At 38.3% G+C, this 19,452-nt stretch overlaps 1 protein-coding gene across 3 annotated transcripts in view; it reads right to left on the reverse strand.

Annotated features, from left to right (window-relative positions):
* Window positions 1-1,528: 1,528 nt before the first annotated feature.
* Window positions 1,529-19,452, reverse strand: part of LOC133616559 (small conductance calcium-activated potassium channel protein 3-like) — a 29,479-nt gene continuing 11,555 nt past the window's right edge. For 2 of the 3 annotated variants that reach the window (XM_061975970.1, XM_061975969.1), the window contains 8 exons: window positions 16,801-17,223; window positions 16,624-16,719; window positions 14,306-14,724; window positions 12,262-12,403; window positions 7,841-7,951; window positions 7,643-7,770; window positions 4,330-4,399; window positions 1,529-2,046 (listed from right to left, as the gene is read on the reverse strand). In XM_061975970.1, coding sequence (XP_061831954.1) covers window positions 1,759-2,046; window positions 4,330-4,399; window positions 7,643-7,770; window positions 7,841-7,951; window positions 12,262-12,403; window positions 14,306-14,724; window positions 16,624-16,719; window positions 16,801-17,223 — 1,677 coding nt within the window. In that variant the 3' untranslated portion in view covers window positions 1,529-1,758. The remainder of the gene's footprint in view (window positions 2,047-4,329; window positions 4,400-7,642; window positions 7,771-7,840; window positions 7,952-12,261; window positions 12,404-14,305; window positions 14,725-16,623; window positions 16,720-16,800; window positions 17,224-19,452) is intronic. The other variant, XM_061975972.2, reaches the window with a different exon arrangement.

Raw genomic sequence — 19,452 nt, forward strand, 5'->3', positions numbered from 1 at the left:
GCCACTTCACCTCCACCTAAGGATTTTAACGGAGGGACTGCTAGCCTGGACAACATTGATAGAGCCATTGCAGCGTATGTGCTAGAAGACATGCAGGCTATTTCTACAGTGGAGTCACCCGTTTTCAGGCAGCTAATTAGAATGATACCGGCGTCAAACAACAAATGGCATGGAAAACATGTTCCAAGTGTCCTGGACAGTGAGTACATAAACATGGAAAGCGAGCTAAAGAAAACACTCCAAACTCTGCCTCTGCTCATCACTGAAGGTACACACACTGTCAATTCTCTTATATACTCTTTCATTCTAGACTTCTAGAGTGTTTGATTATCACATCACTCTAAATGTATAGACTATAAAGTTCACAAACATAAAGAGGGATGCTAGTGGGCCAGGCCAATCTTTCCTTATCTCTAAACTAAAACGGGGGAAATGTGTAGTGTTCTGGGCTTCAGTACAGTGTTGATCTCCTGAATACATTATTTTATTTCAAAATTCCTTGAGAGAAAAAAATGCCTGGTTAGGCTTTGTGTATGTCATGTGTGCCTTCCTTGGGTGAAGCCAGCTTTAAAGCTATGTTGTTATTATGCGTTTTGTTACTTTTGTATGTTATGTTGCAGCTATTTCAAATAGTTTTGTCAATTTGTTGTGGCCTGAAATAAATTGGCCCTTTGAAACATATATTTGTCTTTGTGTGTTGTATGTAGAGCACATTGCTTAGCAGAGTTCAGTGATGCAAATGCATGTCAAGTTGATCAACAGATTGTATTATTCTCCAGTGCAATAACAGTACTGACATGAAGGCTAAAAGGGCATTAATGGGAGCCTTAAAAAAAAAGGAGAAAAAAAGTAACTAAATAGTTACTTTTCACAGAAACGCATTACTTTTTGGTGTAAGTAACTGAGTTAGTAACTGAGTTACTTTTGAAATAAAGTAACTAGTAACTGTAACTAGTTACTGGTTTTCAGTAACTAACCCAACACTGTATATATATATATATATATATTTTTTTTTTTTTTTTTTTTTTTTTTTGAAGACAAAACTTTGTGTTATAGGTGACATTATTAGTTACAAAATTTCATCTTTTTCTCCTTACATTCCAATTTTTTACTGTTGTTATTTTTAGAAATATGTTATTTGAAAAATACAACTTTTAAAATGTTAAGCCAATAGTAACACAGCCCATAAATGATCAAATATTTGAAGAGAGTCACAATTTGTAACCACAGTCATATTTTCACTAAGTACTTGCTTAAATTGAATGTAATCCATATGAGCATTAAATCAATTTACAGTCTAAGTAAACACAAGTTAAAATCTTTGTATGTGCTTAAGTCATATAAGACATCATAGTTGAATCAGAAGACTCAAAAAGCACAAAATATTAAAAAAAAAAAAAAATGTGGAAGAATAATTTACCTGCCAACTTGTTTTGAGGCTGATTATGGTCTATTTAGGTTATATTATAATCAAAATAGCTAACCACAATGTTTCCAAAACCCTTCTTAGTTTGAACACATTTTAATACAGTCTATGCTTAATTCACACAAAATAATACACAATAAAGACATGGAGAATAAAGAAAATCTAAAAAAAATCCTCAATGTAAAAGTACTTAAATTAGTGAGTAATAAATGAAAAAATAATGAGCTGCCCTTCCCGCAGTCCTAGTATTTGGAGCTGCTCTGTACACAAAATGTACACATTGCATAAAAGTTGCCAAAACGACAAGTTTTAGGTGACAAGTTTGAAGCCGATCAGCTGTATGGCATCTGCGATGAGGCGGGGCCCGCAGGACCGAGCGGCCCGGCGGGAACAGAGCAACACTCTGAGCTCAGGGAGGAGGACAGGAAGTGGACGCGACAGGCCAAGTCATCAAGGAAGTCTTTTTGAATCTTAGTTATTGCTTGAGAGAGCACATCAGGCAGCGAGTGCATGTTGGCGAGCATGAAGTCCAGTTTGTTCTCCAGGGCCATAATCCTGCGGTCCAGCTCCTCGCTGCGATGCTGCAGGTCCGACACCAGATCGTACATCATGTTCTGAGTCTGCGGAGTAACAAGAGGGAGAAATGTAAAAAAAAATAAGACGTTGGACCTCAGCATATTCGAAGAATATAATTAAACAATAAAACATACCATTGAGTATTTTAATTTAGCATATCCTGACCAACATTGGATTGCTTTTATCTTATTTTCATGCACAAATGGGTAAAAAATGAAAGTGGCCACTCCCATCCTTCAGTATTACTGTACACTAAATGAAAAAAGTGTGGACAATATTCATAAAAAGTTTGACATGTACCGGTAATAAAGAATATTAGAGCGTCAACTCGGGTGGCTTCACTCTATCTTGCTTTTTCTAAATAGAATTAGTTTTTAAAAAGTCACCACAGTCTTGCTCTTGTGTTTGACTATGGCCTATTAGTAGTCACAAATATGCATATTTAAGCACATTTGACAAATGTTTGGCTTAAATTAAGCCTCAAGGCACCCCTTTAGGTCCTCTCCTTTTTGGCAATTATTTTTCAGAATGTGATTTATGTAAGTAAAGTGTTGCTTGTTTACTTCAGAGGAAGTCCGTAGTCATTTGTTCAACTCCTTTACTTTTATACTAGTGGTGTTTCTCAAGGTTCTGTTTTAGATCCTCTCTTTTTCATCATTTGGGCTATTCAACTGGTGGACTACCAGTTCAGTTGAAAAAAAAAACTTGTAAGACTGAGGTGTTATAAACAATTTGCTACTACAAATCTAAGTGCTGTCACAGAGATGATTTTTTATTTGATTTGTTGCAGAAGGTCCTCAAAAACAGCAGAGTGTTCCTGTCACTCTGACAAAATAAATAGTCCAAAATCAAATGTCTACTGTAGAGGACGCCGGTTCTACGGAATATACAAATTGTGACTTACAGTGGAATGAGAAGTATGGTCCTTAGCTTTCTGGAAATGTGGCCCTCAAAATACTTCAGTTAAATATCCCTGCTGTACAGTTTGTCTTATTTATGTCATATGCATTACTTACTGTACAGTAGGTCTATATAGTTAATTAATAAATAAATAACATAAAAAAATGTTTTTAGAAGATTGTTAACACTAGGGATGTCCGATAATGGCTTTTTGCCGATATCCAATATTCTGATATTGTCCAACTCTTTAATTACCGATACCGATATCAACCGATATATACAGTCGTGGAATTAACACATTATTATGCCTAATTTGGACAACCAGGTATGGTGAAGATAAGGTACTTTAAAAAATAATTGATAAAATAAAATAAGATAAATAAATTAAAAACATTTTCTTGAATAAAAAAGAAAGTAAAACAAGATAAAACAGTTACATTGAAACTAGTAATTAATTAAAATGAGTAAAATTAACTGTTAAAGGTTACTACTATTAGTGGACCAGCAGTACGCACAATCATGTGTGCTTACGGATTGTATCCCTTGCAGACTGTATTGTTATATATTGATAAATAATGTAGGAACCAGAATATTAATAACAGAAAGAAACAACCCTTTTGTGTGAATGAGTGTGAATGAGTGTAAATGGGGGAGGAAGGTTTTTTGGGTTCGTGCACTAATTGTAAGTGTATCTTGTGTTTTGTATGTTGATTTAATAAAAAAACAAAAAAAACGATACCGATAATTTCCAATATTATATTTTAACGCATTTTTCGGCCATCTCTAGTTAACACATTTTTTATGCTCTGCTTTGTGGAAATTCACTTATCACAATCGGGTTTGGAGCCAATTAACAGCAATGAATGAAAAACAACTGTATTCAATACATATTTTATACATTCCAGACAGGTTAAATTTGTGCAAGGGCAACATCTGGCCCGACACAGTAATTAACGTGGTCCGCCAAGTCATTTACCATGGCCCGCCACATCATTTATATGGCCTATGAAAGACTGGGTGTAATAAAACACCTTCTGGTTAAATGTATTTGTTCTTTTCATTTTGACATATTGCATAGGTTCTGCACTTTAACATTAACCTAAACATGCAGCAAGATGTTGCAAGCATTTTTTTCTCTTAAATTCATGCTGGTCACCTGGACTTACGATTTCAGAGCATGTTATCCATCGCTCCGTTTGTAAAACATATAATATGTAGCATATTATAATATGTTACCTATTATATGTGTGTAACGAGGCTATTATATGTTAATATTCACATATACAAAAGGGCTTCTGAGATCAGCCATAACTGCAATAAAAATGAGTTGACACCACTGGACTAAATCAACAGTTTTCACCAAATTTTGACAGATTATTGCTGAATATTTATGATTTGAAAAAGTGAAAGCTATATTTTGTACATACCTTTGCAAGATCCGCAATGGTGTTGGCTTGGTCAGTTAGCTTCCTTTGCTCCATTTTAACTTTGCGCAGTCTTAAACAAAACAAAGTTACGTACATTTTAGTCTGGACAAACAACTTAAGACAGACAGTAGCTGCATTTTCACTCCAAAAATGTCAATGCAAAATGAATGTTTAACAGCCCCTCCAGGATTCCGCAGTCTTTTTTTTGTGATTGCTGCGGCTTAAAGCCTAAATTTGCGGCAGCTTTTTAAAAACGTTCCGATGTTTTGAGACCTATTTTTTTCCAACGACATTGAACTTGTGATTTTAGGAATTTGTCATAAGTGTTTTAAGTGTTCATTGTAACTAGTACCTTAAAACATCGTTTCATACGGAACAGACTTATAAGTAGACCTGAGATGAAAATATAAGCACATATCCAGAGTGCAATGTCAAATTGCTGGACTGCTTTCACTATAACTCGTAGGTGTGTAACGGTACGTGTATTTGTATTGAACCGTTTCGGTACGGGGGGTTCGGTTCGGTTCGGAGGTGTACCGAACGAGTTTCCACACGAAATATTAAGCTAAGCTAAAGTCTTAACAAGCTGCTCCGCTTCCTTCTGCCTGTCTCTGTCAGTACACAGCACCCAGCATTGTCCCACCCACACAACCATCTGATTGGTTACATACAGAGCGGTAACAGCCAATCAGCAGTGCGTATTCAGAGCGGTAACAGCCAATCAGCAGTGCGTATTCAGAGCACATGTAGTCAGTGCTTAGCGTTTAAAAGGTAAGCATCAGGCAGCGGACTCTCCCCAAATTATAATAAACACATCCCAGTCAACTACTAGTAACATCACTATGAGCCCGTTGACCTTCTAGAAATATAAACTGCAGCTCAGCTCGCTCGCAGTCCTGGCTTGAGGTGAAGGCTAATTAGCTTTTGTGTGTGTGTGTGTGTGTGTGTGTGCGTGTGTGTGTGTGTGTGTGTGTGTGTGTGTGTGTGTGTGTGTGTGTTACAGACAGCAAAGCCCTGTCTGTCTGCTATTTCACTTTACCTTTTTCTGTGTTGATAGAGCTGTGTTGAAGCAGCAAAAAAGGACATTATGTTAAATGAAGAGTTTCTGTCTCTGATAGTTGATATAATAATGTAAGTGCATCATAAAGCCTACATGAACTCCATGGTGTTCAGGGATGAATAGTCTCTCCTATTGCTATTGTACTATTTTTTCAGCTATAGTTACATTAATCATTAGTAATGGAGGAGCCTAGTTTTGAATGGCAGGGTCCCTGCTATCACATGTTGATACAAATATAACATTTACATAATAAAAATCAATTACAGGCTTCCTAAATGCTGTAATAAATTAAGCATGATGAGTTGACTTGAAACTGTTTAATGTCGCACTTTTTATATGTAGAAGAAAAAAAGTTTTGTCATTTTTTTTTAATCTGAGCAACAACTTAAGGCAGTTTAATGTTGATTAACGTGGGCAGAATTATTATAGTGTTCCCAATGTTAAAAGGATAAAGCCATTGTTTGCAAATTTGGTAAATAAATAACCAAAAAAATGTATATTTTGTAGTTTTCTTATTGTACCGAAAATGAACCGAACCGTGACCTCTAAACCGAGGTATGTACCGAACCGAAATTTTTGTGTACCGTTACACCCCTAATAATTAGTAATAGTAGTAATTGTAATTATAAAAAGAAAAGCAAACAAAGTCTTTCAAAGCCCAAACATTAAGAACATTTGTGAACTATTGAGTGAGCTACAGTGGTAATTTCTGTTTTTAAATGAGAGATTATCATCACACTTCAGCTTCTCTAACATGTATATGCTGCCTCTTTGCTAGGTCAGCGTTGCAAATGAAAATTTGTTCTTAATAGCCTTACCCTGGATAAATAAAGGTTTAATAAATATATAAACATATAAAAGTCATCACGCCAGCGTGTTTCTAAATGCTTGTATACTATATTACCCAGAAGCCTTAACGGCGTAGACATGAACTGAAAGTAGGTCTGAGCTACAGTATGTGGAAGGACAACAATTGTGCAGTTTAAGCAATAAAGACTTCATATCTTGTTTCACGTCCGCACAAGCAACAAACACAAGTTTGGATTAGACCAGTGATTGTCATGCTGTGGTACGCCAAAGATTTAATTCATTATTTATGGACAGTGTTTTATTGTCCTATAGATAGATAGTACTTTATTGATTCCTTCAGGAGAGTTCCCTCAGGAAAATTAAAATATTCAAAGACAATATTACCGTTCAAACATTGTAATGTAACAGTGGCCAAAATAATAAATATACTCGTTGAATAAAACGTCTGCATTGTTTTTAATGAATATTTAGGCCAACTACGCTACTGTCATTTTAATGTTGGTCATTAAGGTGGTACTTGGAGAGCCGAGTGTTTACTTGTTACCTGGTGAAAAAGTTTGAGAACCATTGGATTAGACCAGGGGTGTCAAACTCATTTTAGCTCAGGGGCCGCATGGAGGGAAATCTGTGCACACGCGGGCCGGACTAATAAAATCATGGCATTAAAACTACAAAATAAAGACAACTTCAGATTGTTTTCTTTGTCCGAAAATAGAACAAAAACATTTTGAAAATATTACAATAAAAATATAGAAAAAAATACCGGCAGCGGTAAAGTTTAGATCCATGAAGGAAAGAAGAAAGTGAATGAATGTTTCTAACTGAACAAATTTACATATGCATAAAAAATTGTTTTCTTTTGTATACATTTTTTAAAATAAATTAAAGAATGTTGATGACAACCTTTTTCCAAAACACAATATAGAATGTGAGATATAACAGGATAATGCATACATGTATAATTGGTTTTCAAAATGGTTACAAAAAAGTGGGACCCCAAAAATTTACTGTGGGACCCCATTTTTATGACTTGATGGGGTCCCTGGGACCCCATTTTGATAATTCCTAGCGCCAACACTGATGGAGTATTGGTGTGTGCAAAACAGCAGCAGGCGGCTGTGGCCTGCGGGCCGGTTCTAATACTAATCAAATATCATCCCGGGGGCCATAGATCATTCATTCGCGGGCTGGATCTGGCCCGCTGGCCTTGACACATAGGGATTAGACAGTTCAGACAAATTTGATTGGGTTTTGGCAAAATGTGGGAAGTTGTGAACGATACACTGAGTTGCAAGGCTGCACATAATTCACGGGGATTTGTTGAATTTGCATGAATTGGCACAATGGCAACATCTGGAGGGACTAATTTAATATAAGCAAGGTTATTAAAAGTCACAGTGATGAATGACTTTAGAATGTGTAACACGACAAATGCGTACGCACTGGTGGATGGCTTGCAGGAATTTCCGCTGATGGTGGCGCACTCGTGCACGATCCACTTTCTTCACCAGCTTGGTGTGCTTGTAGATCAGCCACGTCTCCCTCAACACATTGGCTGCTGTGTTTTTTATCTGAGAGCCAAAACAGGGAGATAAATCCTTGTTTGGATATCAATAAAACGAAACAAAATACACGTCAGACCTTTTTATAGAGCTGCGTATCCATCATGAAGTTATGGACGTGCTTCTCAGCTCGGGTGAGTTCGGACTTCCTTGCAACCACGGCGACCACCAGCGCTGTACAGCCTGCTCCCTGAGGGCAGAAACAGTAAATACAGTAATTACACCAGGCTCTGTGACAATGTGGGTACGAGTACACCATGAAAGTTGTTAGAATAAACAAATGGTGGATTTTAGCTCACACAGATTCATTTTATTTACATACCTATAAAAAAGGAGCAATGCATTTTGTTTAAGTTTGTACTATCACTCCTTTTATTTTGTGTATATTCCTGCAACGTGCCCTTGGTGATGACTCTACAGAAGGGGTCCCCGAAATACGGTCCACTAGCACATTCCCGCGGGATGTCCCAAGTTTAAGTACAAAATTATTTAAAACTATGAATGAACACATGTGGAGTTATGTACTTAAGAAAAAAAGGTGAAATAACTGAAAACACGTTTTATATTCTAGTTTCTTCAAAATAGCCACCCTTCGCTCTGATTACTGCTTTGCACACTCTTGGCATTCTCTCGATGAGTCACCTGAAATGGTTTTCACTTCACAGGTGTGCTTGAAGCTGGTCGAGAGAATGCCGAGAGTGTGCAAAGCAGTAATCAGAGCAAAGGGTGGCTATTTTGAAGAAACTAGAATATAAAACATGTTTTCAGTTATTTCACCTTTTTTTCTTAAGTACATAACTCCACATGTGTTCATTCATAGTTTTGATGCCTTCATGAAAATAAAGAAAACACATTGAATGAGGAGGTGTGTTCAAACTTTTGGCCTGTACTGTATATATATATATATATATATATATATATATATATATATACAGTATATGTGTGTATAAATATGTATAATCTCTCACACACACAAACATATACACGTACATATGATATACAGTATATACACACATTTATATACATACATATACACGCACACACATACTGTAATATGTATGTATATACTGTATATACACATATATACATATATGCAGGGACGTGCACATGATTATAGAGGGGCAGGGGCTCAAAGGGCAGGAAATTTTTTTTTGGTCCTTTGCACAATATGGAAATTAATGTAAAATTTAATTTGCTAATAGGAAGCTAACTACTTAGCTGTGTGTCCTTTGTAGGTAAAAGTGATTGCCATTTCTTTTGTGTCAACAAATTATTGTCATAATGAGTTAATTCACATTATCATAGGCTTGGAAGACACGAAAAGCAACACAACACTGGTTTATTATTAGGCTATTTATTGTTAAAGATAAGCACTTTAATATTGAACATTGAACAGTGCAACATGAACTTTGAAAAAAAAAATACAAAAAAAAATACCCAAATGGTAAAAACTTCATTGTGAAAATCTGTCCTTCTTCCCTTAACTTGATGAAAACACCATCAAGTTGTAACTTATGGTCTTTCTCACTTAATGCTCAGACTAAACAACTGAAACGCAATACAGGGCCAAAAATATGGACCAGGGGCCAGTAGAGGGCTGTAGGATGGAGGCCACCCATACCCAAATATGCTCCTCAATGTAAATTCAGGGCTTCCATGATGCTAGTACTTGGTTTTAGCCATACATTAAGAGGTCTGCTACCCTTAGCTGCTTCCTGGCGCTCCTTCTCCTTCCTTTTCTGTATCCTTTCTTTTTTTGGCATTGTGCTGCAGGCATAATCAACATGAATCAAGTTTAAATACAGATGGTAATATTCCTAACAGATAACCTACATCTTATATCCCCAGAATGCTGAAATTATTATTATTAATAATAATAATAATAATAATTATTATTATTATTATTGTTATTATCATTATCATTATTCTTCGTAGTATTATTATTGTTATTATTATCATTATTATTATTATTTTGTTAACCCACACAGTAATAGCAAACTCACAATAAACTTTATATCTAAACCTCTACTGTGAGAGAAATGTGATCCGCCGTAAAGACAGTGCATTTTATTTTGAAAATTAACCTGGTGTTTTATTTTGTATTTTGTACACTACTTCCTGTCCCGCACGATCCGCTCTGCTCTGTGCGGAATGGATGTGCCGTGCTCAATTGATGCGCCGTGCTCCGACGTCCGGCAAAAACAGAAACTGACACATTGAATTATAGAATAATAATGAAATGTTACCCATATTAGATGCTGAATAAGTGGACGGCGACTAGACCATAATTCACAGGTTCAAGTTGCTCCTCTGTCAAGTCTCCTCAGGGGCGCAGTTGGCTCTCTCTCCTCTCACTTACTCACTCACTCGCCCTCTCTCTCCCTCTCTGGCGGAAGCGGCAGGCTCAAACAACCCGGTATTACAAGAAAACGTGGAGTTTTTGTACCGCTGGTTTTTTTACATCCCTGACAGGAATTTATTAATGTTATTTAAAGAAAAACAAACAAACAAACAAAAAAAACACACACACACAGGCAGAGGGCACTTTTTAAGACGAGGCAAAAAAGGGCAGGGGCTCAAGCACCCATAGGGCCCTATGTGTGCACGTGCCTGCATATATGTATACATACATACACACACACACACCTACACATTTATAAACACACATATATATATATATATATATATATATATATATATATATATATATATATATATATACAGTATATATATAAATAATCATTCAGTTTACTGCGCCATACGCTTAATTAAATGATAAATAAATGGGTTGTACTTGTATAGCGCTTTTCTACCTTCAAGGTACTCAAAGCGCGTTGACACTACTTCCACATTTACCCATTCACACACACATTCACACACTGATGGAGGGAGCTGCCATGCAAGGCGCTAACCAGCACCCATCAGGAGCAAGGGTGAAGTGTCTTGCTCAGGACACAACGGACATGACGAGGTTGGTACTAGGTGGGGATTGAACCAGGGACCCTCGGGTCGCGCACGGCCATTCTTCCACTGCGCCACGCCGTCCCGTATTAATTATTGTGGCCACCAGGTGTCGCCAGAAACTAACACTGCAGGTTAGTGTTTACCAGTGACGTGCGGTGAGGTTGATGGCTGGTGAGGCACTGACTTCATCACAGTCAGATTTACAAATATATGAACCCTAAAGAGTATCTTATTTACCATTTGATTGGCAGCAGTTAACGGGTTATGTTTAAAAGCTCATACCAGCATTCTTCCCTGCTTGCACTCAGCATCAAGGGTTGGAATTGGGGGTTAAAACACCAAAAATGATTCCCGGGCGCGGCGCCGCTGCTGCCCACTGCTCCCCTCACCTCCCAGGGGGTGATCAAGGTGATGGGTCAAATGCAGAGGACAAATTTCACCACACCTAGTGTGTGTGACAATCATTGGTACTTTAACTTAACTTTAACTTTACACATACAAACTGTAGCACACAAAAAGCACATTTAATAAAAAAAACGTTATTATGGTCTTACCTTTACTTATAAATGAAGTCCATGCGCCACTCCTTTTGAACAAAAGCATCGATAACTTGTTTATAGAAGTCTTCCTTATCTTTCTTCAGTTTTAGAAGTCTCTCTGTCTCGATGGAGATCTTCCTTTAAGTATTACCTCCTGCTTCGATTGAAAGTCCAGTTTAGAAAACTGTTTTATTTTAGATATGTAATCGTCCATGTTAATAGTCCAGGCAAGAGAAAAAAATAAACGATCGCTGCCAACTGTTGCTACTTGTTGTCACTTCTTCTGCAGTAGTAGTCGCAAGAATGATCTCTGGGATCACTAGCGCCCTCTACCACCAGGAGGCGGGATTACTGCGAGCCTCACACAGTACGTCTTCGCAGCCATTTTATAATTGCTCAGCACAAGAAATACGTTACACACATACAGTTGTTGACAAAATACACTGTACATTATATACCTCAGCTAACTAAACTATGGAAATGTATAATATAATTCATATAGCAATACGGTCTCACTGCACAGCAGGCCAGCAGTTAGCCGAGTCATTGCGCAATCCATGGTGAGGCTCAACTCAGTGATGTGCCTCAACTGGCTGCTGACTCACCGCACCGTCTCTTCTCAGTATTTGAACGGCAAATGTGAAAATTCAGCGATTTTGAATAAAAATAATCTAAAACTGGTTAAGTTAAATGGAAAATAACTTTATAGTATAATCACTGGATACATATAACAATTAAAATTTTTTTTTTTCTTTTTACATTTTTTTTTCTTTCCATGATGGCATGTGAGGCCCCGCCTCACCTGCCTCCCCTGACTGCACGTCACTGGTGTTTACATACCTACCACCCAATGTTATTATTGATTTCACTTGATCAAGCCTTTTCTAACATTCCACACTACAAAATAATAAGTGTGTGCTAAGATTCGTCCTAATATTGTTTGGATTTCACATAGGTATCGGCCAAAAGTCAAGTCTACAATATGAATGAGCCTTACCATGATTCCTGTTAACAAGCAAACTCCCTTTCCACAGTAAGTGTGAGGCACCATGTCGCCATAGCCGATGGACAGGAAGGTGATGGAGATCAGCCACATGGCTCCCAGAAAGGTGCTGGTCACCTCCTGTGCATCATGATACCTTTTGGAACACAACACCACCTTGTCAGTTTTATACTGTAGAACACAGGTACATTATGGAGGAGGAGGAGTTCGGGGTCGATATAAATATGGATAGTATCAATACCAAGGGTGAAGATACCGATATTTTGTATGTTGTTCATATTGTTATATTAAGTGATTATCAAACTTTTTTTTTTTTTTAACCAAGTACCATTTCAGAAAAAACTTGGCTCTCTAAGTACCACCATAATGACTAACATTAAAATACAATCGCTAGTAGGCCTAAATATTCATTTAAACAAGGCCGAGGTTTTATTTAACAAGTATATTAAATATTTTTAGGCCACTGTAACGTTAAACAGTTTGAAACAGCAACACTGGGTTTAATTATAGGACAATGAAACGCTGTACCTTAATCAAGTGATTCTTTGGCGCACCACTAGAGGGAGCCCGTCTACCACAGGTTGAGAATCACTGCTTATATAATTTACAAATTCAGGATTTGTGGGCAAAAAAACCTAAAGATTTGAGTCACGAGCCAATAGTCGTTTTTGCTTTTGTATAATTATTTTAAACTATTGACTTTAGTTTGCTAAATTTTAAATTCCTTGTATTATATTTGTTGAAATATTCACAAATCTGATATATGTACAGCATTTTGTCTTCGTCCTGTGTGTTTTATGTTTTAAAAAAAAGTGTCCCCATTTTTAAAATGTTTTACCGATATAGGAGCCTTGAGTATTGGCTGATACTGATATTGATTCCACACGATATCAGACCGAATCATATATACTTTTATCATTTTGCAGTGTGGAATGTTAGAAAAAGGTTTGACCAAGGGAATTTAGTCAAACAGAGAACAATGGTCAATATGAAAAACACTAACCTCTCTATTATTAATAATCTGGAATGGATTTATGCTGTCATTAAGTTGAAGTGGAGAGCTAATTGTTTTTTTTTTGTTGACACTAGTGGTCACAATAATTCATTAGTTTAAACTTATGGCACAGTAAGATGAATGATGCGGACACGTTTGTTACTGGGTACTTTCATTATTTGATATTTTGTTATAATGACAAATGTTGAGATTTAGACATCAATATTGTTCAATTAAGTAAAAAAAATGTTCACATGCTTAGCTGTTGCGTAGCTGCTAGCCCTTTAAAAACATTTTTTTACTAAAATACAAGAAAAGACCAAACCTATTTGCTTATTCAAGAACATTTAGTTTCTAACCGCAGGACTGCTTGTATCGGAGATTTTAGATCCTATATCGGACCGATATCAACATCAGATCGGGACACCCCTAGTTCTAATATAACATAAAATCATGACCAACAAATGAAAGGCAAACTTAAAAAAAGTTATAGTAAAAAGTATCAGTATCAGCATCCTAACCCTGGAGATATAATCCTAGTGCTCTCAAACGATACTGGACATCTTAAAACCAGATTGATCACACTTTTGAATGTTGATTATCGCGATTAATCGTAGTATATTCCTTGCTTTCATAATTCAAATTAGCTTTACAAATACCCTTATACTTTGATACAAATGCAATTGTATTGTCAAAATGTCACACACAAACATTGTATATATTATTGTATTGAAATCATGTAATTTATTTGCTCAAAACTTTGTAAAAATGGGGTTTAAAGTCCTGCCGGGCACAATCGGCTTCTTCTCACTGGCGTATGGATTGACCTTATCACTGACCGTATAACAACCCGCGCTACCTTTCGGGTAACCATCAGCTGTTACTGATTGATCACATTTTGTGATCACATTTTGTGATCAATCCGCGTTTTTACATGATTAGTGCGATCATTTTTTTTGACAGCCCTCGTTGATACCAACATTTTCATTATTGCCCATCCCTTATGTCGATGGAAGCCCCATGAAAAGGAAGTAGTGCTGATACCTCTCACATATGCGTACAGTCCATGCTGCGATGATCCAACAGGACACACTGAACACCAGCAGGACAGTGCCGGGGCAGATGGTCATCAGGGTCTTCATGACAAAACGAGTGTCAAAACTAATCTTGTTGAGCGCACCGATGCTGCGGGACGAAGCGTCGGTGAAGAGCTTGCTGTGGAGCAGCATGACCCGGCCGATCAGGTAGAGGCGCAGGAACATGGGGACGGACAGGATGATGTCCACGTCGGCGTCCGCTACCGATGTGGCGTAGCTGAAGGCCAGGCGAGCAGTCCAGCTGAACACATACTGTCCCGGGATGGGATGGATGGCGCAGACGAGGAGCTCCAACACCACCAAGAGAACCCGCTCAAATGTGACAGCGATCCTCCAGTCGTCTGCACCGTTGTCCACCATGAACAGCTGAGGAAAGGACAGTTAGTCCTTTAGTTCCTCAACAGAGCATGAATACCAAGAGAAGAAAGTACATGCTTAAATATCGTATTGACCCGAATATAAGACGACCTCTCTTTTTCAAGACAGATTTTTTTTCTCACGGCATTCAATCCATCGCAATTGAACTGTTTGGTTTGTCTTAGAAGACGTTTCGTTTCGCCTCTCATCCAAGTAGGCTTATCAGTTCATGCTCATAGACTTACATTGGTCAGATCTAGTCATAGACTTACATTGGTCAGATCTAGTCCTAGACTTACATTGGTCAGATCAGACTTACATTGGTCAGATCAGACTTACATTGGTCAGATCCAGTCTTAGACTTACCGTACATTGGTCAGATCAGACTTACATTGGTCAGATCTAGTCCTAGACTTACATTGGTCAGATCTAGTCCTAGACTTACATTGGTCAGATCTAGTCCTAGACTTACATTGGTCAGATTAGACTTACATTGGTCAGATCAGACTTACATTGGTCAGATCCAGTCTTAGACTTACCGTACATTGGTCAGATCAGACTTACATTAGTCAGATCTAGTCCTAGACTTACATTGGTCAGATCTATTCTTGTGGCTGGTGCCAAAACCCCAAATATTTATACTCCAACACCAGGAGGGTGTGCCTGGGCAAGGATGTTTTCATCCTACCGTAGTGAGGAAAACAACTTGTTTTTTTTGTGTGACATTTTTTTTTTCAAGACAAAACCAAACAGTTTGAGCATCAAAGAAATCATATTTACTATATGGGGAAATAAAAGATTTACATCCCAATCACGATTCTTATTAATTCCCAATTCTAAATCAAGCCATAATTTAAAAAAAAAACTATTTAAAAAGGGGGGAAAAAAAGCATTTTGTTTTTGTTTTTGTTTTTTAAATAAAAACTAATATTAAAAATACGTTTTTAGGCCATCTCCATGCAACCAGAAATTGCTTTTCTGACCTGCAACCTGTTTTTAAAAAGATTAATTATAATTATTATACAGAATAATAATACATTACGAGAACCGGTTTGAATTGCGAATCGTGTTGAGTCGAGAATCGATTCTGAATCGATTGGTCACCCCAGGAATCGGATCGCATCGTTTGGTGCCCAAAAGATTCACACCCCTAATGTTTACTTTGTACAGTAATGCCTCACCACATCATGGTTCAAACATTTTTTAAAGCATAGTCCACGTATTTTGTATCGGCCCCTACTGTGCTCTCACATAGTTAAGTTTTTATTTGTTTCTTGCTTTTAGCAATGAGAGCACAAGTACCAAGTCCAATTATTTGTGTGTTAAACATACTTGGCCAATTATTCTGATTACAATATACAGTATGAGACCAAACCAATCAGAGTGCGCCGTTCAGTATTATGGCCATTGTCCAATGATTGGCTGAACGAGTGTAAAGGTGACTGGAGGGATTCCAACTTCATTGAAATTCATTGACCACCGTCATTCGGAACCGATTAACAGAGATAAACAAGGGTTTGATGGCTCTCCTATTGTATATCTTGAAAGACAAAACTTTGTGTCAGCTTTGTTGTATAAATGACAATGTATGTTGTTATTGTTAGTATCAACATTTTCTATTTTTTCTCATTGCATTACATCATTTATCCATTTTTTCTTACATTTTTACTGTTGTTTTCCCCACAATATGGTGCAGGCCAACAAAACTAGAGCTGCGGGCCACAAATGGACTTTGGACTACACTTTTTTTTTCTTTTTTTTTTTTTACAGTGTAGTAACATACATGCATCAAATCAAATTAAAGTTTGAGTCAAAAAGTACTGTATAATAATTGATTTACATAAATAAAGTGTGGAAAAAATAAGTTTAAAGCATAAAAAATATCAGTAAATGTGTCCAACTACTTACTTGTATTTCCCTGGCATGGTACATTACAATGAGACCCAGTAGGATAGCAGTAGAAACACTAATAAGGCCTTTGAGCACATAAGAGTACGTGGAGTCCTGTAAAAAGGGCAAAAGTATGGATAAAGTGGGCGTTCCATAGGTCCTTGCACAAATGTTTAAAAAATAAATACTGTATACCTTGCTGTAGAATCCTCTGGACAGCTCAGTCTCAATCACCATGACGACGATGCCGAACATCCCGCAGACTAAGGCGTAGTCACTCAGCTGTTTACGCTTGCCAAAAAGAGCTCTGCGCTGACCCAGTCTGAAGCTGATGTCCTTCTTCTGTGGTACGTTACCTTCCTCCCTCGGGATGTTGTCACTGTTGGCCTTGCTTGAATCCTCCCTGATGACTTTGGAGAAGGCGTCCTCCAGGAGGGCGCTGTGATGAAGCTGCTGGCCCGGCTGGAGTTCTGCGTAACTGGATCTTAAAGTGTCATGGCTGGCCACTGATCTCGCCGCGTCCCCGTTGCCTAGGACGCCACTTCCTCTGACCTCGGAGGGCGTGGTGATTTTAGGAGAGCAGTGTTTGGATCCAATGAGATGCTGATGAATGTTTGTCTACAAAAGAGAGGACAGACATAACAGGACACTGCTGTAATACTGAGGGAAATAAAATAGAGAAACTGAGACTAACTATGTTTTATATAGCATACTGTATGATGCAAAGCTCTTTATTTTTAAAAATATTTTTTAAATGTTATTTAATTGTTAAAAACATACAAAAATGTATATGTTTATGCAATACATAAATAACAACACATTAATATAGATTAATGTAACTTAGTAGAGTGTTTGCCTCCAGCAAGGATAAATCATTGACAAAATAAAAATAACATAAAACATTTTAGGAGTGCATTATTTGTTTGTCCATTCGCTTGTTAGTTAAATAGCCACACTTTGCTGATTACTTTTTCGCACACTCTTGGCATTCTCTTGATGAGCTTCAAGAGGTAGTCACCTGAAATGGTTTTCACTTCACAGCTGTGCTTGAAGCTCATCGAGAGAATGCCAAGAGTGTGCAAAGCAGTAATCAAGAGTGTGGTTAATGAAAGGGCGGTTATTTTAAAGAAACTAGAATATAAAACATGTCAGTTATTTGACCTTTTTTTTGTTAAGTACATAACTCCACATGTGTTCATTCAAAGTTTTGATGCTTTCAGTGACAATCTACAATGTAAATAGTCATGAAAATAAAGAAAACACATTGAATGAGGAGAAGGTGTGCCCAAACCTTTTGGCCTGCCTGTGCGCACATATATATATATATATATATATATATATATATATATATACATATATATATATATATATATATATATATATATATATATATATATATATATATATATATATATATATATATATATATATATATATATATATATATATATATATATATATATATATATATACACACATATATATATATATATACACACATATATATATATATATACACATATATATACATATATATATATATATATATATATATATACACATATATATATATATATATATATATATATATCTCCTCTCTGAGCTGCCACCTTACCGTGGTAGAGGAGTTTGCGTGTCCCAATGATCCTAGGAGTTATGTTGTCCGGGGGTTTTTATGCCCCCTGGTAGGGTCTCCCAAGGCAAACTGGTCCTAGGTGAGGGATCAGACAAAGAGCAGCTCGAAGACCTCGATGAAGAACACAAACCAAGGACCCAGATTTCCCTCGCCCGGACGCGGGTCACCGGGGCCCCCCTCTGGAGCCAGGCCCGGAGGTGGGGCACGATGGCGAGCGCCTGGTGGCCGGGCCTGTCCCCATGGGGCCCGGCCGGGCACAGCCCGAAGAGGCAACGTGGGTCCCCCCTCCAATGGGCTCACCACCCATAGCAGGGGCCATAGAGGTCGGGTGCAGTGTGAGCTGGGCGGCAGCCGAGGGCAGGGCACTTGGCGGTCCGATCCTCGGCTACATAAGCTGGCTCTTGGGACGTGGAACGTCACTTCGCTGGGGGGGAAGGAGCCTGAGCTAGTGCGTGAGGTGGAGAAGTTCCGGCTAGATATAGTCGGACTCACTTCGACGCACAGCAAGGGCTCTGGAACCACTTCTCTTGAGAGGGGCTGGACTCTCTTCCACTCTGGCGTTGCCGGCAGTGAGAGGCGACGGGCTGGGGTGGCAATTCTTGTTGCCCCTCGGCTCAAAGCCTGCACGTTGGAGTTCAACCCGGTGGACGAGAGGGTAGCTTCCCTCCGCCTTCGGGTGGGGGGACGGGTCCTGACTGTTGTTTGCGTTTACGCGCCAAACAGCAGCTCAGAGTACCCACCCTTTTTGGATTCACTCGAGGGAGTACTGGAGAGTGCTCCCCCGGGTGATTCCCTCGTTCTACTGGGGGACTTCAACGCTCATGTTGGCAGCGACAGTGAAACCTGGAGAGGTGTGATTGGGAAGAATGGCCGCCCGGATCTGAACCCGAGTGGTGTTCTGTTATTGGACTTTTGTGCTCGTCACAGATTGTCGATAACAAACACCATGTTCAAACATAAGGGTGTCCATATGTGCACTTGGCACCAGGACACCCTAGGCCGCAGTTCCATGATCGACTTTGTAGTTGTGTCATCGGATTTGCGGCCTCATGTTTTGGACACTCGGGTGAAGAGAGGGGCGGAGCTTTCTACCGATCACCACCTGGTGGTGAGTTGGCTGCGATGGTGGGGAGGATGCCGGACAGACCTGGCAGGCCCAAACGCATTGTGAGGGTTTGCTGGGAACGCCTGGCAGAGTCTCCTGTCAGAGA

Source organism: Nerophis lumbriciformis, linkage group LG14 (assembly GCF_033978685.3).
Source record: "Nerophis lumbriciformis linkage group LG14, RoL_Nlum_v2.1, whole genome shotgun sequence".
Lineage (NCBI taxonomy): Eukaryota > Metazoa > Chordata > Actinopteri > Syngnathiformes > Syngnathidae > Nerophis > Nerophis lumbriciformis.